General features: G+C 39.0%; 3 protein-coding genes across 5 annotated transcripts in view; 1 reads left to right on the forward strand and 2 right to left on the reverse strand.

The window, feature by feature from the left end:
- The window catches only part of ppp4r4 (protein phosphatase 4, regulatory subunit 4), a 27449-nt gene extending 21517 nt beyond the window's left edge, over positions 1-5932 (forward strand). The window contains exons 14-25 of one of the 2 annotated variants that reach the window (XM_036581951.1): positions 250-432; positions 993-1098; positions 1317-1464; positions 1612-1756; positions 1850-1888; positions 2005-2076; positions 2605-2668; positions 2960-3040; positions 3134-3224; positions 4362-4423; positions 4693-4858; positions 5342-5932. In XM_036581951.1, coding sequence (XP_036437844.1) covers positions 250-432; positions 993-1098; positions 1317-1464; positions 1612-1756; positions 1850-1888; positions 2005-2076; positions 2605-2668; positions 2960-3040; positions 3134-3224; positions 4362-4423; positions 4693-4858; positions 5342-5387 — 1203 coding nt within the window. In that variant the 3' untranslated portion in view covers positions 5388-5932. The remainder of the gene's footprint in view (positions 1-249; positions 433-992; positions 1099-1316; positions 1465-1611; positions 1757-1849; positions 1889-2004; positions 2077-2604; positions 2669-2959; positions 3041-3133; positions 3225-4361; positions 4424-4692; positions 4859-5341) is intronic. The other variant, XM_036581952.1, reaches the window with a different exon arrangement.
- Positions 5685-13658, reverse strand: serpina10a (serpin peptidase inhibitor, clade A (alpha-1 antiproteinase, antitrypsin), member 10a). 2 transcript variants are annotated; one of them, XM_036581955.1, is made up of 6 exons: positions 13500-13658; positions 11633-11789; positions 10711-11286; positions 9098-9371; positions 8760-8907; positions 5685-6486 (listed from the first exon to the last, which is right to left on the reverse strand). In XM_036581955.1, the coding sequence occupies exons 3-6, from the start codon at positions 11279-11281 to the stop codon at positions 6298-6300; spliced, it is 1182 nt and encodes a 393-aa protein (XP_036437848.1). In that variant the 5' UTR covers positions 11282-11286; positions 11633-11789; positions 13500-13658; the 3' UTR covers positions 5685-6297. The 2 variants fall into 2 exon arrangements, with proteins under 2 accessions (XP_036437848.1, XP_036437847.1); XM_036581954.1 differs by lacking the exon at positions 11633-11789 and having other exon boundaries at positions 13500-13654.
- A 5437-nt stretch (positions 13659-19095) lies between these two features.
- prph2lb (peripherin 2-like b) lies at positions 19096-23073 on the reverse strand. Its single transcript, XM_036581956.1, has 3 exons — positions 22496-23073; positions 20199-20445; positions 19096-19350 (listed from the first exon to the last, which is right to left on the reverse strand). The coding sequence occupies exons 1-3, from the start codon at positions 23071-23073 to the stop codon at positions 19096-19098; spliced, it is 1080 nt and encodes a 359-aa protein (XP_036437849.1).
- Between the last annotated feature and the right edge of the window lie 247 nt (positions 23074-23320).

Raw genomic sequence — 23320 nt, forward strand, 5'->3', positions numbered from 1 at the left:
TATGCAGAGATTTCTGTGTTCTTCCTCAAGCATGTTAGAAGAGCCACAATTAGGTTTAACATTATTTAAATCTAAAGTTGTTGTTTTACCCGTCTTGAGCCATTCATATTTTATTTTACAACTCAAAATCACCAACAATTTTTCTTAATTGTCAAGTTCATTGGCTATTTTCTATATATGTTTTTAAAAAACTGTGATTTAAAATGACCCTTTTTTGACCAACACTTTTATGTTGACTTCCTCTCTCAGCAGGTGAATGTGCCTGATCTGGTTCCTGCCCTGGTGGCAGCCGAGCAGAAGGCTGCATCCTCACTACGCTGGAGGGTCCATGAGAAACTTCTGCAGCGCTATTCCTGCCTGCCCCGGGTCATCTCTGGAGACCAGATCTACTTCCGTTTCCTGCAGAGAATGTTTAGCATCATCACAACAAATGTGAGATGCACTTATACGTTTACACACACTGCACGCATATTCATATTAGTCTTGACCCCATCCCCTTTTCACAGTAGCTATAACATGCAATTCCCATCTGTTTTGGGAATCTCTCAGTTGAACTAGGCATTTTCTCTTCAATACAATTGATTACATATATTTAAATGATGGAAATGAACTGGATTTTCATCTTTGTAGGTAAGCAAGCAGATAAAACATTTATAGAAATGTTTTCATTGTGCATGATTTTTTTCTATCAAGAAACCTGCAGTTGTGCTGTCCGTTTTATCTTGTCAGGGCTGTCTTTGTGGAGAGGTGTTGATTGTTTTCACAGCAGTTCTCACCCCTCCCCTTTCACCCCTTCTGCTCACTAGCAGTTCAATACAGAGACACAACTTTTCACATACAGAAAGCCACCAGTGTTCTAATTAATGTGATAAAAGAGTTAGAGGGAAAATATTTTATTTGATTGTAATCATTCAAAATATACATGTTGATTTCCACTAGAGGGCCTGCAGAAAGAAGATATTTTCATCTTCATTTTCTTCTCAACTTTCTAGAATGTTCTGCCAGTCCAAAGAGAAGCTGCTCGGACGTTGTGTGTGTTTTTGCGCTACAATCGCAAGCAGGAGCAACGGCAAGAGATCATTAGCAAAATAATGCAGGGTAATGGAGCACAAAAATTTGTTTTTTATATAGAAATACTGTGAAAATGTATTGTACTGTAAAATTTATTGATTAATATTTATAAACATGTAATTTGTTCTTTCATCTCTGAAATTACTTTTGCTTTTACTTTGTATTTTTCTTGTATAATTTAATGGCTGATTTCTTATATACAATTATTTCATCCTATCTACTTGCTTTTTCTTGCATTCTCTAAGAACTAGCTCAAGGTAGAAGCTACTGGAACAGGTTGCGGTTTCTGGACCTGTGTGAGATTGCCATAGATCTCTTCTCCAAATCCTACTTCTGCAAACACTTTCTTATTCAGGCGCTTGAGCTCGTCAATGACCCTGTGGCCAATGTCAGGTGATAGCCGCACCCCCATTCATGTACAGTGCTCCTATCATGTAGCCACTACTTTCTCTACTTGCAGAGTGGATTGTGTATTCTAGAATTCTATACTTGTTTAGCAAAGCAGAGGTTCACTGAAGACCTATCCTGTGACTCTGGCAGGTATAAGCTGTGCCACATGCTGCCCAGGCTAAGGTCCACCATCAGGTTGCCTGCGGACAAACACCTGCTTCAGCAGCTGGAGTTCTGTGTCAGGAAACTGCTCTGCCGTGAAAAAGACAAAGATGTAGTGGCCACAGTGCGCAAGGTGAGGGGTAGTGTCAGTTAATGCTCTCTTGGATGAAAAATAGAAACAATAATAATTTAAAAAAAAATTAAAAATGAATTTTTCTTTCCTCAGACAGTCTTGGAGCTGGACAAAATGGATATCACAGAACCGGTATTAATTTAATCTTACCTTTACACTTGTCCATGCTGTTTGTGGCTAGTTTTAAGTGAATGTATTTTGACTGTATGGTTGGTTTTGAGATCTCAGAGCACTTTTCACTCCTGCAGTATCATAAAAGGCATGAAAGAGACTTGCTAGACCAAAAGAAGGAGAAGGAGGAAACTTTACTACTTGAAATGGTGAGAGATCAACCTTGTAGAACAATGTAGAATAGCTGGGTGCATGAAATCCTGAAGTGTCAAGCATGTTAAAGCACTGGAGGAAAAGAAATAGTTTTTTTAATGATTTTTTATATTTAAATTGCAGTTGCATTGTTTCTTTTTTATATAAGGAGTGCACCAATATGGGAATTGTAGACGGATGTCTTTATCCGGCCATGCCAAGGTTGCAAATACAGGAAAATGAATAAAATGCAGATATTTTAGTACAGTATCCCAGCGTCTCCTAAACATTCTGCTCTTCTGGAGTACCACCAATACGTCATCAAATATTGGTTCACAATATGTCAAATCTAAATGTCTGTCTGATGCCATTGTGCATGCCTATTTTTATTTCAATAAATATTAATAATGTGTGTGATGTTCGAAAAATGGGCTGAAAGTGTTTCCAAAGAAAGCTCACCTTCTTTTTGAAGTAATCACTTGACCTTTATAATCAGCATTTTCAAATGTCAGGTGTAAGAGTCAGATTTTTTTTTTACCACACAGGAACTGCTAGAACGGCAGCAGAGCGAAGCCAAATTGGTTGGAGAAAAGCACACTGAAAAGAAGCGTAAGTCACTGACATATTTATATAATAATCACTTCCTATACAGCGCTCTCTCTCTGATCCAAACCACAGCGCTGCGAATCCATGCGTTCCATGCTCTTACACATCAGTCAGCTCATAAGGAGCTTGATAATTTGCTAATGAGTTGCGTTCTTAGTGATAAAGCAGAGAAATACAAAGCTGTGCATAGCTGTGAGTAAATCTGCTGTACAGTTTCTTTCAGTAATCTATATTCAACTAATCAGTTATATGTACTTTCGTTTAATGGTAATGCCTCCTTGATGTTTTTTGCAGGAAGAGACAGCAAAGCGGGACTTTCTGGTAGCAAAGGCATGTCAGGGTCTACATCTGGAGCCACCCTGTCCACATCTGCTGGTTAGTGTGGAATCTGGCAGAAGTGCATGGAAACAGATTTGGCATTTTTAATGTTGGACAGTTTTGATGTTGTCTTGATAATTATGTTTTTAGGTAAGGAAATGCGGAGAGCCAAACTGGCTCGCAGTCGTTCCCTCAGTAGCCATCCCAGCACTCCTAAATTGGCAAACTCTGACAAAACACTGTGAGTATCAAACTATTTTCACAAATAGTGTGGCTCTGAAGAAAAAAAAAACATTAAACCAGTAAAGTTTGGCTCTGGTCCATGACAGCTGCATGCAGCTGCATCTGAGTTTAAATAGGAATCCTACTGATTTTGCTAAATTCCTGCATAATTAAATGGTTAAGATGTTAATGAAGTCATTCAGATGGGTTTGTTGTGAAATGCTCTATTATAGTGAAATTCATTATAGAGAGTCAGAATTGTTCAATTGGTGGTGATGGTAATCAGATGTTTGAAGTGTACGGTCTCTGTAAAGTGCCTCACAGACAGTTATTACATGTAATGTTTATGATAGTGCTGCCTGATGTCTGAGACACTGTTTTATGATAGGCTTGAGAAAATATATTTTTGTAAATCCATTTACGGTGGAGAGGTACATGCAGGGTGTTGTGAAGCAAAGCAATCTCAAAAGAAAACTTATTTTTTCAGATTTGCCACTATTTTACCATCATCATCATAACATATAAAAACTCTTAAGGCACGTGTAGGTTCAATAATTGCTTTGGATAGTAAATATAATGGCTATATCACCACCATTACAAAGAAATCAGAGTCAGTAAGTTACTCTGCAGTGCACTGTTTCACATCAAAATGCTCTGAATTGCTTTGTTTACATCTTGATGATCGAGTTAGGCAAAAATAAAAAAGTGGTAGTGGCTTCCCCTTTAAATTATTAAATCAGTAGTTTGTATACAGCGTTCAGTTTGCATGCGGAGCACTCAAAATATTTAACCATGGAACCTCTAAATCAGGGGTGCACAACTCTGGTCCTGGAGGGCCTGTGTCCAGCACAGTTTGGTGATTTACCTGCTCCAACACACCTGATCACACTTACCTGATAATTGCCAGGTTAAGTGGGTGTGTTTGAGCAGGGAAACCTCCAAACTGTGCTGGACACCGGCCCTCCAGGAATGGAGTTGTGCACCCCTACTCTAAATATTAACCATATTAAATTCTTCAGGGTTAACCCTACTGAACTACTAGAGTATGACTAATGAAACGATGAAACAATGTAAGACTGGATTAAAATCATATTACAAGACTAATGCAGGCTTGTATTTTATAGTCCTATCTAACACGATTTGTTTTTTTCTTTAGAAAAGTGAAGGAATCAGGAAGTTGTCCTGGATCAGGGAAGAGCTCCATAATACCAATGAATGGTAAATAACATTTTTTTCATTCATAGTCATATACTTATATTATCACACGAGTATATTAGCATTCTAGTGACTGAGCGATGAATTTGATTACTGTGGAACAGACAAAAACACAATTGCTTTATCTGAAATCCATTAAGGTTTGAAAACTGTTTATGAATTAGACGACAGTAGCATCAGAATTTCTCAGAAAACACTCTTATTCGGACTGTCTCTCTAAAAGCAGTTCTTACATTATACTGGTCTTTCAATATTTCAAAACTGTTTCCTAGATGATGCCCTACGATCCCATCATTTCAACGTGGCCTCCTCATCCTCTTCCTTGTCTCCAACTCCCTCTACCTCCTCCATGCCCGTCTTGATCCGCAGCAACACAAGCAGCTCTGTAGATCATCGGAGCAACGGCAGCAAAGACACACAGTCCAGAAAACTTACCATGTAGGTGTGACTGTTGTTTTCAGATTTTCAGAAGTAGAGTTGTACATTCTGAGATCAGTCTAATTGGTGAAAGTGATAAAGTACGTTTGGTGTTTCAGATTTAAATCTCAGCTGGTTCATGTGTCATCAGTGGTCTGGGCTTGTTCAGAATGCATTTGGGCAAACTTGTTTAAAACTTTTGGAAAAGCATTCCAGGTGGCTTCTCATGAAGCCACTTGAATGAAAAGAACAAAAACAGGCTACTGACGGATGCAAATACTGATAAATCTAAAATATAAGACTGATTTTAATGATCTGTGCACAGTTTGATGTCTTCAGTGTTATTCTAAAATGAGTAAAATCATAGGCTACAAATAAGGAAAAACATTCTATGAGTAGATGGGTCTAAACCTCTGACCTGTATTGTATGTTGATTATGATCTTTGGACTGTGCACTAGTGTAGAGTGAATCGACTGTCTGAAAAGCTTTTTTTTGTCCCTTAGACAAAGGAAGTCTAATTCTTTTGGCATGCAGTCTGGGAGGGAGTGACAAACACTCAACTGAGAGGACTTAGGCATACTGGCTGTTGTGAAGTGACCCCCGTCCCCTGCCATGGAGCTTGAGGAAGGTCAGGATGGCTCTCTTTGTCCATCCTGGAGATATGTCATCTGCCCATAGCCCGTTCCTCCTCTGTAGCAGAACCAGCTGAACTTCCTTGCTCAGGCTGTGGAGGAGGAAAGGGGCCCCAGGATTTTTCTCACGTCAATGAAAGTAAACATTGATCCATCTCTGCCTTATTCCACACTAAAATTTGCACCATTTATCAAAACAAGAGTGGAGGAGTAATATGATGTATTTAATTTATTGGTTCATTTTTTGTTTCTTGTATTATAGCATGCTTTGCAAAATCTCTTTGTTTTATATTTTCCAAATGGTTATGAAAAAAGACGCAGTATGTATTTTTATGACTGAGCGCCACCTTTAAGAGTTCTGGGACTCTCCATCCAGTGACATTGTGCCTGGTGCATCACAGCACCTGAGTGATTCACGCCAATCCTTCAGAACCTAATCAATAAAGCCCATGTTGAACATAACATTTTTTGAGGACTGTCTGTACAAGTGTAGAATGTTGAAATGCCTGTACATAGTACAAGGTTAAGCTGAGCATAAATACAAGCAAACTAGACGGTTATGTGTAAAGGTAGGCTGGCTGAGTAAACAGAGACATAAAGCAAACCCTTGCCATTTATCAACATGTGCAGTTAACTGCGTACAATATTAAAACACTATAGTAATGATATTACAGTTAAAAGTAGAACATACAGACCTAGGCTTTTGTATAGTATATATCAAGTTAAGTACAGGCAATGGTAAGGGTCTTAGACTGTGAAAACTCAAGATGTGTCTTTGATGAACATTAGGACATAAACACTTGTGGTTAGTAGTTTCTCACACGTGACTAATTCTTAGTGGGGTCAACCACACGGCCCATGTGTAGCAGGGTTTTGGTGGCTTCATGGTAGATGAGGAAGAGGAAGGGCCTGTTGATGGTGAGCCTCGGAGGAAGACTGTCCATGAAAGGGCTGTCTGAAACTGGGGCAGCTGAGCCCCCTTTTTCATCTATTTCCACTGAGACCTTATGGACCACCTGGAAGAAGAAGGGCATCCGTAAATACATACTGATGCTATGATAACCACCACCTTCAACATGTCACACAGTTAGCTATTTTTTTTTCTGTAAAGTTTTCTGTAAACATATTGTATGTTTACATTTGTGTATACACATTTAACCACATAAATTTAGGTTATTTGTTATTATAAACAAAATAGTATTGTGATGTTTTAGCTTTGTGTACATAATATGCCATAATATGTCCTTAAAGGCTGTAGCACACCAACTCAACATTACCCAACAATCACCAATATTCTGATATTGGCAGTTGGCTCTTACGGGTCCAGAATATGTACTGGCAGGCCAAAGAACATTCTAGAACCTTTGAGAGGACATTTTAAAACAGTGTGAAAGAAAGACAATTAAGGGTGTATGAAAATGTTGCTACACTTGAGTATCACAATATTATATTTTGTGATACTGTATTATTTCTCAAAAACACTATCAATTTTTAATTAACATAATTTGCATTCAAAGATTTGTAGCAGACAGTGATTTATTTTGTGTGTGTTAAAACTAATTATTTTAATCTGATTTTATGCATATTGTGGTGTTTTTATAATATAACAGTTTTCCTAAATGTATATTAAAAAAAGCAATATATTGTCTCGCTTACAGTATTGCAGTATACTGCAGTATACTGAATTGTAACCCCTGTATCATGATACGTATTGTCACCCCTGTATCATGATACGTATTGTCTTGCCACATTCTTGCCAATACACAGCCCAAAAGACAATATTCTAGAACACTGTGAATCGAGGACTGTACTCTACAACAGTGTGAATGGGGGAGAACATTCTAGACCAATGTGAATAGTTCATTTGGCTTGACAGTGAAGGGAGAAAACATTCTATAACAGTGTGAACATTAAAGAACGCTGTGAATAGGGGACAGCTAAGACTGTCACGAATGTGAAATTTTAGCTAATGTTAATTGTCATATAAATAATTGCGATTAAAGGTTTAATTGTCTTTTTGTTCATTGTAACTATTCAGTCTCGTTCATTGAAGCTATTAAAAAACAAGCTAAAAGTGGCCAAATTGGCTGATTAGCCACCTTACTTGTTAGCTATATTTACTTGGTAGTTAACGTTGGTTGTACCATTGAATCAATGCTGCACGCACGTTAACACAAATGTCTACAGTCACAACCAATTATGTGCAGAGTTAAGCAAGGCTACGTGTTCTTCATGAGCTAGTATACATGCTAAAAATTAGCTACTTAGGCTAATTATATGTTAGGCTAGTTATATGGCTGTGAAATCTAATGACTGTGGAAAATGACAGCTTGCATCATCTCAGTTAACTGACCATCTCAATTGCGATTAGCCGATTAGGTAATAATTGTGACAACCTTAAGAAAAACGTTCTAGAACAGTGTGTGAATGGGGGTCAACATTCTAGAACAGTGGGAATGGTTTGTTTGGCTTGACCGTGAAGGCATTGGAGGCTAGTGTTCTGGAATATTGTAGATAGCTGTTCTAGCAAATGTTCTAGAACAGTGTAAATGGTTTGTTTGGCTTGTCAGTAAATGATGAAAACATTCCAAAACAGTGTGAATAGGCACAATAGGCATCATTCTAGAACAGTGTGGATGGCGGACAACGTTCTAAAACAGTGTGAATAGGCACATGGTTCTAGAACAGTGTGGATGGCGACCAACGTTCTAAAACTGTGTGAATAGGCACATGGTTCTAGAACAGTGTGGATGGCGAACAACGTTCTAAAACTGTGTGAATAGGCACATGGTTCTAGAACAGTGTGGATGGTGGACAACATTCTAAAACAGTGTGAATAGGCACATCATTCTAGAACAGTGTGGATGTTTTTTTAAATGTCAGTGAACATTGCAGAGGTCTTCAATTCCAGGCCTTAAATCTTAAAGCCATCTAGTGTCATATTGGATTCAAGGTCTAGATTTGAACACATCCATTCTAAACACTCCCAGCAGTCAGACACAGGTAGGGCACACCAACCAAATGTTTGAGTTTGTTGGCGTTTGTTGGACAACATTGGGCCAATGTTATGATTATGCTCAGACCTTATGTAGGTCACCACGTTGGTTCAATATTTCTTATAAAAATACAACAAGAGAGCACTGCACACACTGAAGAGAGGCGACTTTTTAAACAACAGATCCACTCAATACTACAGCACTGCCGAGCATTGTTTTCTTGTGCTCCAGATTCTCGGTGCCCCACCTCCTCACCCCACCTATGGTAATGATCAAAAATGAACATATCCTACCTCAGAGAGCTTCAGGCCTGGGGAGCTGCTGATGCCAGACAGGTCTGCGCCGCTCTCAAAGATTTTGGTAATGCCCAGACTGGGAAGGCTTTGCTTCAGTGAAAAGGTCTGCTCTAGGGAAAACTTGGGCAACTGGACCTCTAACTTCCTGTTGAGAGTTTATTTCAAAAGACATTATCTTGTGGCAGTCATGGACACAAGAACATCTTGTTTTCTAGTACTGTCTAATACTAGATAAAAGTATTACTTTAATAAAAGGATAAAGTAAGTAAAAGCAGTTCTGTTTAATTAACAAGCAATGTGAAAAACTGATCATATCTAAATAGTCACTGACTTACGTCTTCTTTAGCTTTAAGACCCATCTGAAGAATACTTCATTGGTCATGGCTTCATCAATGAAGGTGTAATCCACATCTTCATCTGGCAGAAGGACAAGCATGGCAGTGCCATCCATGCATGGCAGCTTCAGAATGCCCACCTTTAGTGACGGATCGTAGGCCAGGTAGTATTTATCTGAGCGGAACATCATGGGCACCTGGACAATGTGGTACTTATTAACATAGAAACGCTCTTCCTGGGTGAAGCTGGCATTGAAGAGGAGCTGCCATTTTCCTGGTAAAGTAAAGCAGAGAAAGCGTTACAGATTGTGTTTGATAGGCTTTGTGCAATGGCAGCAGACAAGAAGTTTTGTGAGCTTTGTACTTAAAGGAATACTCCAGCATTTCTCAACTTAATCTCTATCTGCCACACCTGAATCATGCCGTTTATTACCAGAGACGATGTGTTCTATGTGTCTGCCTGTTATTAGAAAAGAACTGAAATCCAGTTGACTTGAAACTCACTTATAATGGAGGCCAATAAGCAGTTGTTGAATTGAATAAATGTGTGAAATATGACTATACAAAGCAAAAACTATCACCTTTTACACTCTAACAATACAGATATAAAAAAAAACAGACAAAATGGGACTCCTAACAACCGTGTAAAACCTAATACACCACCAAAACTGTCATCATCTGATAAACAGCACTTAAAGCTTTCATCTTTGAGATGAACTTTTACAAAATCCTCAAGTGTTCCTCCCTCCTTCCACTGTGAGAAGACAACTCAGCACTATGGATTTAAACGGATGTGTAGCTGTCAAGAAGCTCCAAATGAGAAAAGCAAATAGACAAAAAAGAAGAAAATATGTAAATCAAACATAGAAGCTGCTGATGTTCTCAGAAGAACAGACTCTCCAGCCCAGAATCCAGACCTTAACATCAGTGAAGGCGTTTGGGATTATTTAGATTGTGGAAAGCAGAAACTGCAACCAATTTCTATGACTGAACTTTGGAGGTGTGAGAAAATATCCCTGCAGATTTCTTTGAAAAACTATAAGCAAGTCTCCTGAAAAGAATGGTAGCAGTAATACAGGCAATGTGTGAACACACTAAACAGTAAAAAAAAATGATATTATATTTAGTTGTTGAGGCTTCTGTTTAATTTTCTGTCTTTTTTGTTTTCTGAGAAAAATAGATAATCTTAGAAAATAATTATCTTTAAATAATAATCTTTAAATAATCTTAGAAAAATAAGAACTGGTTATGAATGGCCTTTTCAACCAACCAAAACGACACCTGGACATCATCAGAGCAACATCATTCATTTCATCTTTATATTTTACCTGAATAAAAAAAATATTCTAAAAAAACAAATTGTCTTTTAAATGTTTACTGACTGAATTTAGCAACTGCCTAATGTCTTATGTCTGGTTTTGGTTCAACTAGAATTCAGTTTTTTTAAGCAGAGGGAAACACATCAAAATTGTTGTGCCTGGTAAAAAAAATCATACGCTGCAGATGCAAATAGCGATTTATGTTGAAAGATTCCGTTAGTCTAACAGTGCATTCCACAGGTCCTTGATGTCTATCTGCACTTTAGGAGGCCAACTATTTGAGGGAGTTCTTACCTGTAAAGTATGCAGCACTGATCAGCATCAGTTGGCTTTGAGGATCCACAGTGTCAACCACCTCCCTGACCTTGTTCGCTGTTGCACTCGTAACAAAGTTGTTGATGTTCGCTTTGGCAGCCTGAGCATTAGCAAAGTCCACATTTTGGACGTCAGTGCCATAGAACTTCTTGACCTGACTGCTGAAGCTGGACTCAGTCTGGACCTGCTGGCTGGTGAAGAGGCCTGTAGCCACAGTCTGGGATACCGTTTCTCTGAGCTGCTGGAGCAGCAATGGGATTCTGTCTGGCTCTCCATCTTTCTCCATAGGGGCCAGGCCTAGGCGTTGCAGCAGCTCAGTGCGTGTATCCCCCCCAGCCCCAGCAGCCAAGGACACCAGACCCAGAGTGGCTGCTAGGGGTGAGATGACAACATTGTCATCGCTGCTGCTGGCAATTTTGCGGTACAATGCTGTGCCGAATTCTGCGCTCCGGCCTGCCAGTTCCTGGATGTCGGTGTTTGCTGTCTGGCCATGGACACTGGCAACAAGGAGCAGTATTTTGATGAAGACGGAGAAGATGCCCATCTCCATGGCTCCTGTTAACAAAAGTTGCAAAAACGAAGGACGCTGATGTCAACATAGAGCAAGTTTGGAGTGCTACAATTTTGCAAATGGTTCAACTACATTATTCATAAAATATGTTTGAAAGAAAGCAGAGAACATTCGTCCACACTCACTAGCCATTTTGTTAGAAACCCCTAACTTCACCCTGATCAAGTACAGTTAGATATTGTAGCCCATCCATAGTGCTCATGGCTGAGTGGTGGACCACTCTGAACCTAGGTACAAACCCAGAAACACTGCTGTTCCTGATGCACCCATACCAGCACCACCCACACTCAAATAGTATCTAGTCAACAGTAGTCCTGTGGTCAGACTTACCATATAGGTACACTTTGTAGTTCTACAATCAGAATGTAGTCCATCTGTTTTTTCTGCATAATGTGTTATCCCACCTTTACCGCATTCATCAGTGATCAAGACCCCCATAGGACCACCACAGAGCAGGTATTATTTGGGTGGTGGATCATTCTCAGCACTGCAGGATGACAAACACAAACTGTGCAGCAAGAGATGAGCAACTGTTTCTGACACATCTACAAGGTGGACCAACAAGGTAGGTGTGTCTGATAGAGTGGACACTGAGTGGGCACAGTGTTTAAAAAACCCCAGCAGTTCCAGTGGACAGTGAGAGTAGATACAAGGAGCTATACTTAATAAAGTGCTCAGTGAGTGTATATAGTGCACTTTTAATGAATGCGGACTTCATAAAGTGACCACTGAGTAGAAGTACAAGGTAGCAGTGTTGTAACAATTCACAAAATTCACAATTCAATGCTAAAAATAATCAGATCATTTTTTTTAAACCGCAAAAATAAAGAGTGTCTGAAAATGTCCCTTTTGTTAATATGCTAACGTTTCCATTTTCAGTTTGTTTGAGGATTCTAGATTATAAAAGTACAATATATTGTAATAATGCCCAAGTCAGGACTTAATATGCTCCCTCTTTGATTGTGTGGTAAAGACAAAGCAATATTTGAAGAGGAAAGCGAGTCTACTCTCATTGTGGCCTTGCTTACATATTTTTATTATATTTCATTATATTACATTGTTATTATTGTTATCACTGTTATCATTGTCATTATTACACTCCTACAAGGTAGGTGTTTCTTGTAAAGTGGGTGGTGAGTGTATAACTCATATAGGTATAGTCACTTAAATCTAAAATGATGGAGTCATAACAATAAGATGCCACACTCCAAACAGTTTTGAACCCCACCGTACGCGATATACGCAATAAAGGCTGAATGCAGCTTTTTTCCTATTCTCATGGTGTAAATATCGCTTTACAAAGGAAACAAAGGAAATAGTGTCCTGTTCCAATTAAACTGCCACATACTCTGAACACTGGAGCAGAACTTATTTATTCATGGAGCATGACTGCTCACATTACATGTTACCCTAGTTGGAGAAACTTCAGATTAAGGCCTGTAACATCATGGGTAAACTGCATTCCAGGGAATGGCTGTACTGGAATTATCAAGCACAGTGTGGCTTATCTTTGTTTAACCCAGGTGAACAATTTCTTCAAACACTCTAAAACACACTAGAACACCAAGCTAAATGCTGATCATAATATAGTTGCACACAAGACGTCAGATAATATGAGATCCATCTCACTGTTTACAAAACCAAAGTGCAGAATGTAGATAAACAAAGGGACCGTTAGCTGAACACTTTTAATAAGAGTTGTTCTCCAAAACACTGACAAACAACATCAACAGTGACAACTGCTGTAATAATAATAATAATAATAATAATAATAATACTTTGTAATAAACTAAGTGTATTATTATTATTATTAAGATTATGATTATGATTATTATAGCGTTTGAGAAACGCATGTCTCACGTAAATCGTTGCAGATTTTCACATTTGTAAATTCTTGTCGAAAAGCATGTCTGGTGTCTTCTTACGATTACAGCATCAATGAGGTCTGCCACATACACCGTTATTATTATAAGCCTGGACGTGATCTGTTATGCTTCACTGCGTATGATAGAGTCTATATCAAGCCTTTAATGTGAAAAGAATCACACGATTACATGGTTCATAAACAGTGGTGGCATCTCGAAAGGCCTCTAATGTCAGTCTACATGTAAGCTAACAGCCATCAGCGTCATCCGTCATCTGAATGACCATTACGTTACATAATAAGAAAACAAGTCACACGTCATGTTCTACTCACGGTTTATCGATGCGGCAGGAACACCTGATTCCGGTTAAGATAATTTTAAGTGTATCAGTAAACAATGACGTCTAGAGGTCGAAAAAGAAGACGACTTCAATGAGCGTTATGTGTTTTACCCCACTGTTTTCCGACTAGCTCCGCCTTCGCAGCTACGAATGGCTCGATTGGCTCCGTTAGTCTAATTCTAGCCAATTGTAGCGCAGGAGGTGGGGCTTGTACAACTACTACCCAATTCTAGCGCAGGACATACTACAACTAGCCAATCATGTTCCTTATGGTAATAAGAAAAACACTGTGACGTTTCACGTCGGTACCAGACCAGCGCTGTGTTCTAAATGCTTTACTCCTCTCTCCCTACGCCCTATCCAGTAAAGTCTGTGCAGGTCACTATGTAGGAAATCGTTCAGTGATATAATGCTGCCTTCAGCTTGGCTCAGAAGTGGAAAGTTGGAGGTTGGAGCGGCGTCGTTTTTGACGTCCACTTGCTCAAGCTACATAAGTGAGAAGAATATGGATAAGCGATTAGTTAGCAACGCGCTAGCCAGATTAACATTAGTAATGTGAGTGATAACTTTAACGTTCATGATTTAATTACCTTATCAAAACAGCAAACTTTGTGGTCAACCGACTACGCTTGGCCTCTGTTGACTACAGGGCTGCCTACTTTTGAATTTTCATTAGAGTGAGATTGTAGCGACCCGCCTGGGGCCGGAACGCCGGTGTGTGGAGGTGGGGAAAGGTTATAAGCTTCAATCAAATGCAGCATAAAAACGATGGCTGTGACTATGGATCGCTATTTGAGTTTTAGGGTACTATTACTATTACGTACGTCGCCCACATTTTCTTTTCGCATCGGGGTCATAGACTGACAGTTTATAATACTGGCTAATGATTTAATGTAAACGAAACTTCACCAGATTCTCGACTGTCTGGCAAAACACGGTAAAAAAACGGCCTCACAAAATAAATAACACGTTTATGCCATAATGTAGCAAAACAAATAAATAGTAGCTGTTTCAGTTACTGCAAGAGACAATGTCTATGCCTATAAATAAGAAGCCATCTAGAGCCTCGTTCATACGTTGGTTTGTTTATGCGACTTGTGAGTACGGACACAGGCGGATAGTTGAAAAGTGTGTGAATTCATCGATTGATCTATGTATTCTAAACAGGTCCCCCACTAAATAGTGCCCCCCTGTTTAACACAATATGAGGGAGCATCCAGTTTGGTCTCGTTCGATTATTAAAGACACTTAATTCCAAGACCTAACTATGGAGTTAATTTTGTGCCAAAAGTTTCAAATAAAATAATAAAATCCACAAGCAAAATATTAAGTATCAAAATATTTGGCAAATACAAATAATGAGAGTTAAATCAAACTTAATTTTTCAAAAAGATTATTACTCATTTTCTCTCATTCTGATATTAATGTGTTACTCATTTTGCCACTTTTTACTTTTTGCCGATTTGCTGCTATATTGTTTGCTTCTTGAATCGCTCTTTATGTTTCTTTTGCTTCTGATTTTTGGCACTTTTTAACAGGGGGCGTGTCGTGGAAGAGGGCGTTTTCCTGCACTCTCTATTGGTCAGCTGATTTGGAGTGACAGGTGTCCTGAACACGTGGCCACTCGGCGTGGACCGCCCACAACATGGCACGTCGTCTCCTAGCAACCAGCAAATACTAAATGAGGGTTCAAGCCAAAGCGTGTTAGCTAGAAAGGTAAGGTATATTGCAAAATAGGACCACTTAGATCCATAAAGGTAAGAAAAAAACTCCCCAATGTCCCCTACGAGTTTAAACAGGTTAGACTTACTAATATCAAAAATAAATAAATAAGTAAATAAATAAATAATTGAAATGTGTTGTTAATAAGTATAGTCCATAGGGCGTAAGGTGGAGAATTGTAGCACCACCACAAAATGGCAATAGTTCACTGTTACTCTAATAGCCTTCCCAGAGGCTGTTAGCAGATGGGTACAAACTCCCTGTTAATACCCTTGATTTTAAAAGAAATGTTGGATGAGCAGGTGTCTACAAACTTTTGGACATATTTTCTATATGCAACCAAATGCCTAGAAACAAACTTTAACTTAAGCCTACCTACTTGATCGTTTAAGAGCAGGTTTTTTGTGTGCTGCACGGTCCTCTCGAACCTCCACTCTTCCATATGAGAGCACATTCAGTATTGTTTTCAGGCTGCTGCCATCGCTTGTTAGCCAGTATCAGGAATATGTTAGCCTGTCTGTGCTGTACGACTTGTTTCTGCAGAGGATTTTGTTTATGTATGCAGGTTAGACCTAACTGAGGGTCACCGGCCTTCTACTGCTCGCTATACAAGCCAAAAGAAGTCTAGGCTCATAATAGGATGCCTGCTGTGTGACGGATATGTGGCTAAATGAGGAGCAATCTCCTTACTTCAAGGATTAAGTTCTGTGGCCCACGCTTGAAAGTCAACCACAAGCAACAGAAAATAGTAAGACTAATTCAGTGGCAAACATGCTACTAATCATGTTATGATTGATTGATTGATTGATTTATTGATTAACCAATTGAATGATTGGTTGATTTATTAGCAGATTAATTAATTGACTGGTTGATTGACTGATTGATTGATTTATTGATTGTCAGCACCCCCCCCTCTAAAAAAACATCTTTACATGTAGACACAGCAAAGCCATAGCACAGCAGTGCTCAAACTTGAGTGTAAACCATATTTTGTGTTTTCTCTTGTGTTTTTCTTGCCTTATGTGTGTGATAAGGATCCCAGGAGGTGTTTTTCATTGATTCTTAAAAAGGCTGTTTTTGTTACTGTACCTTTAAGACAGATATATGTAAATGAGTGCTGTTCTGAAACACTCCTTATAACTTCAGCATGAATGGGTAAAGCTAAACTGCTGCAGGCTGAATAGGTGGGTATGTAAATTGTTTTCCATGACAGTGAGTTCAAAATCAGCTTCCATATGTGGACTGTATGGGCTGGGTAGTGAACGGTACATTTTGAAATTTTAACAATGTTTACATACTAAGTCTTGTTTTTGAAAAATTAAGGGAAATTCATTTTTCTTCTGATATATGGGCCCTTCCACTATCTAAGAATTTAACTAAGAATCACATCACTTTTTACATTTCTGCATTTAGATGTAAACAAAGTCATTCAGAGTGGTTTGCGGCAAAATGTGCATTGCACACTGGTGGTGATAGGAACCAGGGGTCTCAAAGTCTAATACACATAAAACTATTTTCTTTACTATTCAAGATGACCAGTAAAGCGAAATATGTTTTCTGAGTTTTTGTGTAGTGTTAGTAATGCTAAACCAGTGATAAATCTGCAAAATCCGTTTTTCTTTGCTCACTTGTTTACCTCACGACACCCTACGTGTACGTCTCCACCATGAAAACCATCTGAAAACAATGTCTCATGCATCAGGCCTCCTATTCATAATGATGTCATGTAATAACTTTCTGTGAGGGAGCTTTTATATGCATTAAACTCTCAAGTCATCTGATTCTAATCACCACCAAGTTTCTCTAGAATGGTGTGTTTCTTTGTTTACATCATTCAATTTTTAAAAATCAGTGAAAATCCCCATTTAACTCAGTCTTGCCTTTAATTACTGAGATTATTATCCAAATCTTGTTTCTTGAAAATACATTTGCAGAGGAAAAGAGTAATTTAACAGTTTTGACAAATGATGCATTCATGAACATTTGCAATGATTTTTGAAGTGATTTATTAGATCCAGCATGAAGGGATATGAAGGGCAATCCAAGCTTTCAATCTATGTGAAACAGTTTCTTAGGACAGATACTGTATGATAGCATAAGCAATACTAATGTTCTCCAGAGCTGTAATCAGTCCAGGTCTACCTTAAAAAAGCAAAGATGAAAAGAGCCACTCTGGCTAAAAATGAATGAAAAGTTTTTGATAACTCCAAAAATAATTGCACAAACAGCAGCATGCAAGCCGGCTAGCTCTTTGCAGTGTATTATAAATGCATTTTGCAGGAAATCTTTTCTTCTTGCACATCAGCATGATAAATCCCATCATCATTAGAAAACCACTGGAAGACAGTGCTGTGGTCATTGGAAGAGCACATTGTTGTTATTCCTTAGTAACAAAAGGCACTGTATATTCATTTTTATTTGTTTTTTGTTGAGTTTGTTGCCCCAGAAATCGAAGGCAAACTGACAAAAGTGCTGCACTGAATTTACTTGATTCAAATGTGTATATTCAATTTTTACATGAATATAATATATCATATCAACACATTTATTGCCAAAAGTAAGTAAACTGAAAGATAACATTCATGTGGAAATGACATAGGGGAGTACAGACTGACACTTATGGTGTTAGTATAGTATTAACTATTAGTAATAACAGTATTTGAGAGAAATAAATACTTTTTTATACATATAACCTGCACAACTCTGTTACAAATTAACTTTTAACTTTGTTTCCAACAACTAATGTCTACAAACAATTCAGGCAAAAGCAGTGTGAGTGCCAAGACTGGGTTGATTGTATTAGACGAAGTGGTAGGAAGTCTGTAAATTGATATAAAACGTAATTAATTCAATGCTATTCTAAGTTATTTGGATGGATGTGTATATGGATGGACTTCTCTACTTGTTTATTTTGGGCAGCTTAGTTGAAATACTGTGTTAAAACTAACCCCGCCTTGTGGTGGCTGTGCTTAAGCCTGGCTAATTCTTACTCTAAGTTGTTTACAAGTTTCAGAATGGTGCTACAGTCACCAAGAAGGCAAATACAATAATAGTGGTGTGACTTCTGTGACTGACACTAATAAATTAGTAAGTGAAAAACATTTTCAATGAAAAAAGTTACTTTTTTGGTACAAAAACAAACGTCAGGGTGAATCTCGAGAAATATCTGTCCGGTCACTGTCAAAATTCACAGATGATGTTGCCATGGGAATATGAGAAGCTGACTAAAAGCATGTTCTCCTGGAATGTGGGTAACTACATATAATATCCATGTTTCATCGTACCCTGTGTTAGTTTTTGCCATACTCTTCCATACACATTTGAATCAAGTAAATTCCATGCAGCACAGAGGCACCAGCTACCACAACATCCATCAGCAGCCATAATGACCGTCTGATTGATGTTGTGCCAACATGTCTCAACATTTCCAGCCTTGTTAAAATAATACTAGATTTCACATGCATTCTGTCCTTTATGTAAGTACAATCACCTTCTGTTTACTAAGAGGTAAAGGCAGTTGAAGTTGTCTGCACAAATGTGTGTTGGGTACACACCAATCATTTCACTTGTACACCTTTCTTTATGGTTTGTCTGAACCATCTAGCCAGCGTTTTTGTATGGCACTAGGTGGCTTTTAGACTGAGATCACTTTTTCCCCCATTTACTGAACCTCTCTGAAAGACCAACGAGTGCACACTCTTACAAATTGCACGGTAGATTGCATCTTTACCTCTTAATGCACAGCACAATTTAAGCACCCCAAGTTTAAGGTTGCGAAGCAGAACTTTATCTGCCATCCCGAGGCTGCCGTGGTTCCATGAAAGGGTCTCAAGTTGCCCAGAGTTTTGGTTCGGTTCTGTCTGGAGCTAGCTGGCCAAAGGGTTTTGTCGAGTGGGTACGTTCTCTTGTGCTTGCTGGCTGGTGCTCGGTACATCAATGTTGGGGTCATCATCTACCTGGTAGCACTTGCCCAGGCTCTTGATGATGTTGAAGTTGTAACGGGCTGTTTCAGCAATGCTGTTCTCCAGAAGCCAGCCATCAGACTCAGAATCAGGATCTCCTAATCTTAGCACATTCTCCATGGAGGTCTGTAGGTACCTCACCCCCGTCAGTACAGAGAGCTGCAGATTAAGGATAGAACAGAATGAAGAATAAACAGAAAAGCAGGAGAATACAATTTGGTCTAAACATCCATTCATAAAATAAAGCAGTAAAAACAAAAGTAATATTCCATGCAGATTGTTTGATTATTGAACACATAGTTACCGAAGATTTGAGAATATGGTGCAATTATGCATTTATGTATCAGTTATTTAAGAAATAGTATCAATGTACATGCTTTTAAGAGTCCCTTTTCTTTAATTGTTGTTTAAAGCTGCGCTGTGTAAGTTTTGGGGATTTGGAGACCTCTCTGGTGTAACTGTGTAATTGCACACAATGTGTAGGAGAAAATTTGTAACAATGGTTGGGCTTCAAATCCCTTCCCAGAGTGGATGGATTTGATGATTGTGAATGTGTTTGAAGAGCATTTTAAGAGAACTCAGTCAAAACTTGGTGGACAACATGTCTTCTAAAGATGTAAATGAATTATCCACTGTTGTCGTCATATCTTCATCAGTATAATGTTGATTTTTCATTTGAGAGCTTAACATTGAGCCGGTCCTTCTTTTCAAGCCTGTGCATGTGACGTTAATACGTTATACTTTAAGACATACTACGTAGTCTTAAACACCTCTGACCTCTGCCTTTACAAGGTGAGTGGCAGCAGTGCATGTACATCATATTTTAGCATGTTTTTAGACTTAGTAGTGTTACTTCTTTAAATTTTGACCAAAAAAGGAATGTAAATCTGGATGGTCAGCAGTTCCATTAGTGTTAACAGTTTGAGTAAGAATGATCATTCAAAGACTTTTCATGTGCTCAAATGATTCATGGTTATTGAATGTTAAATAATTGATATGACACAGACCTCAAAGAGCCAGATGACGAGCACGATTAGGCCGATAGATTGCATGATCTGGGTGTAATACTCCAGCAGAGCTTGTCTGCAGCCCTTCTGGTTCAGGTTCAGCTCCTCTGTCTGATAGTCGTAATTGTAGTGAGCCGAGTTGTTGGTGATTTGGTGCTGGATGCAAGGCCTCGGAGAGTACAGGTTGCAACAGCTGAAGGGCACTCCATCCATAAGGTACTTCCCCTCCACATTGCTTCGCAGGCGACTGAGGACAGCAATAAAAATAAAATGGGTGATTGTTTGGTTAGATGGTTAGATGGAATAGAACAGTGATCTCCAGACCTGGTCCTATAGCACCCTGTCCTGCACATAGTGTTTCCTAGGGATGCATAATAATATCAGAATCATTTCGGACAGTTATTTAGATTCAATCGATATTTTAAATTGATTTTTGCTGATATATTTATTGAACTCCAGAAGAGCAGAATGTTCAGGTGATACTGGGTTTCTATGCAAAAATGTCTCCATTTGATTAGTTTCGCTGCATTTGTAACACTATAGTATAAATTTTCTCCGTGCTATTCTGGGTTTAATCCCAGTTTCTACACTTTATAAATCTTTATGTACCATTGGTATCAGCATCAGCATGGACATACATGGACACATATGTACAAATATTAGATATCCGATAAGCCTGAAATTCCCATATTGGTGTCTCAGGTTTGTTTTCCTGCTCAAAAAAACCTGATTTAAAGGTCCGTATTGTGGACTGAATTTTCCTCACTTTTTCAACATCAAACAGAATAATGTTTCATGTAAACCTTTCTTTAAATTTTAAAATGGACCATGCACTCCAAAGTCCATACAGTCCATGAAAACTAAGCTGCAAAACAGCCAGTTTTGAGTTTGTGCCATCACAAAATATATCACATTTACATATATCTACCTGTTCAGTCCACACCACTTTAGCCCTGCTCATTTACAATGAAATTATCAGCAATGTTTAAAAGAGATGGCAGCCAATTAGACCAGAGATGATTTACATATATCAGCCTTTCTGTGTAATTCTAAGAGATAAAGAGAGGCTGCAAAATGATCATGCAAAAATGAATTTTAAAAACAAGAAAAAGGCAGAATATGGGCCCTTTTCTCAGGACGGGTGTATTACTTTGTCAATTACTTTGATCAGGTGTGCTAGAAGAGGGGAAAACATATAAGTGTGGAAGGCAGGGGGCACTCCAGGACCATCTTATTCATCCTTCGATGTAAGTTACACTGAGATACTCCTAAGAAGTTAAAGTTGGGGAGCTCAGCCTTGGCTTCGAAGATCCACCTCCGTGATGGTCGTCTACACTCCATAGGGAGTTAGGAGCAGGGTTGAGCACTCTGGGTTAAAGTGCTTCTGCATGTTCAGAATGAGCTCTTCTGTTAGATTTGAGGTATTATCTGCACTGGAAGTGGCAGATAATACCTCACTACATTAGAATGTGGAATTCAGGACCTGCTCTGTATCAAACATCCTTTAAAGACACTCTTGCTCTAAGAAGTTTCATATATATAATGCTGTGCAAAACTCAGAGACCACCCTTTTGTTTACTTAATTTCCAGTCAAAAAGGCCAGTCAAAAATTTTTCAGTGACAGGACAAAGAGCATAAATCATGTATTTAACAGAAAATACACAAAAGCCATAACAACTAATGACAGTATATTTTTTCAGTATTTAGACTGTCCACGCTTTGTCATCAGGGATATTTTACCATGCCTCCAAAGTTGTCAGCATTATTGGCTACTCGTGATCTGAGTAATAACAAATTTAGACTCATCAGTCCATAAAACCTTACTAAACACCTCAGGTGTCCCGTTTTGGTGTTCTAGCGCAAATGTTCTTCTTTTCATCTAATTCATTTTCTTAGTTATAGCTTCTTTACAACTACACATCCTTTCAGACTCATAATTTTCTCCTCATGGTGGAAGGACGTGGATTTATTATTATTTATTTATTTTTTCAGATCTGAAGTAAAAGTGGGGCTTGATTTTCTCCTCTCTCTCAAAGATAAAAGCTTTAAGTGCCGTTCATCTGATGGTGACAGTTTTGGTGGTCTTGCAGGGTTGTTAGGAGTCCCATTTTCTTTCAGCTTTCATCTTTTAATGTTTTAGCAACTCATATTTTTTCAGCATAATTCATAATTGACTTTTCCGTTCCTTATGCAACTAGATTTTTTTATACCCAATGTCCTCAGAAATATCTCCTGAAAAATGAATAAAATAATGGCCATTTTGACTTTGGGCTTTAAAGGGTCTCAGCTCTACTTACTCTACCACCTCGTTGCTGGACACATCCAGGTAGCGTTGACTGATCCACTGGATTTGGAACCAGTCTCTGTAGCCATCATTGCCACAGCACTGGAACTGGATTTGCAGCAGGTCGACAGTGCGCTTGATGTAGCAGCGGCCTGGCGTGTCTGTGTCCTTGTAGTAGCGCATGGCGTCCCGCAGGCCCAGGAAAAGCGACTCCTCTAGATTGTTGCGCATAGTATAGCACATCAAAGCCCCCACCAGGATGCAGAAGGTGAAGAAAAAAGTACATATGATGTAGGGCAGCAGTAGCAGCTTCCAGCGCAGAAACTTTACCATGTCCACGCATTCGTAGCAGATTTTACCTCCTAGGAAGTTGATGCCACAGGCAACCAGGCCCACGGCAATTAGCATGTTGGGCACTGAGTGGATCTCATCAGACATGAGTTCACGTCTCTTTTGGATCTCCACTTTCAAGAAGAGGCCCAGACTGAAGAGGATGATGCCCGTAATCACGGAAACCCAGTTCAGCACCCACAGCACTTGGGCCAGCTTGTCCCGATTGGTCTTAGTGAATGTCACCTTTAAGACCGCCATTTTGGGCTGGTAAGATGATTATTGATGCCAGATATGATGATAAAACCTTGTCAGCACAGGGGATCTAGGGGAAAAGGGTGGGAATGTGGTCAGCAGGGTGAAGGGAAGGGAGTAGGGAGGCAAGAGAGGCTATTTTCTAGAGGGCCTCATAAGCAGCTTAGTTGAGATATTTTTATACGGGGTGAAGGCCTCAGCTGCATGAGACGGCAGGTACTAAAACCAAAGTGGAGGAAGACACGAGTAAAAG

The sequence above is a fragment of the Colossoma macropomum genome, unplaced genomic scaffold, assembly GCF_904425465.1.
Source record: "Colossoma macropomum unplaced genomic scaffold, Colossoma_macropomum, whole genome shotgun sequence".
NCBI classification, from domain to species: Eukaryota; Metazoa; Chordata; class Actinopteri; order Characiformes; family Serrasalmidae; genus Colossoma; species Colossoma macropomum.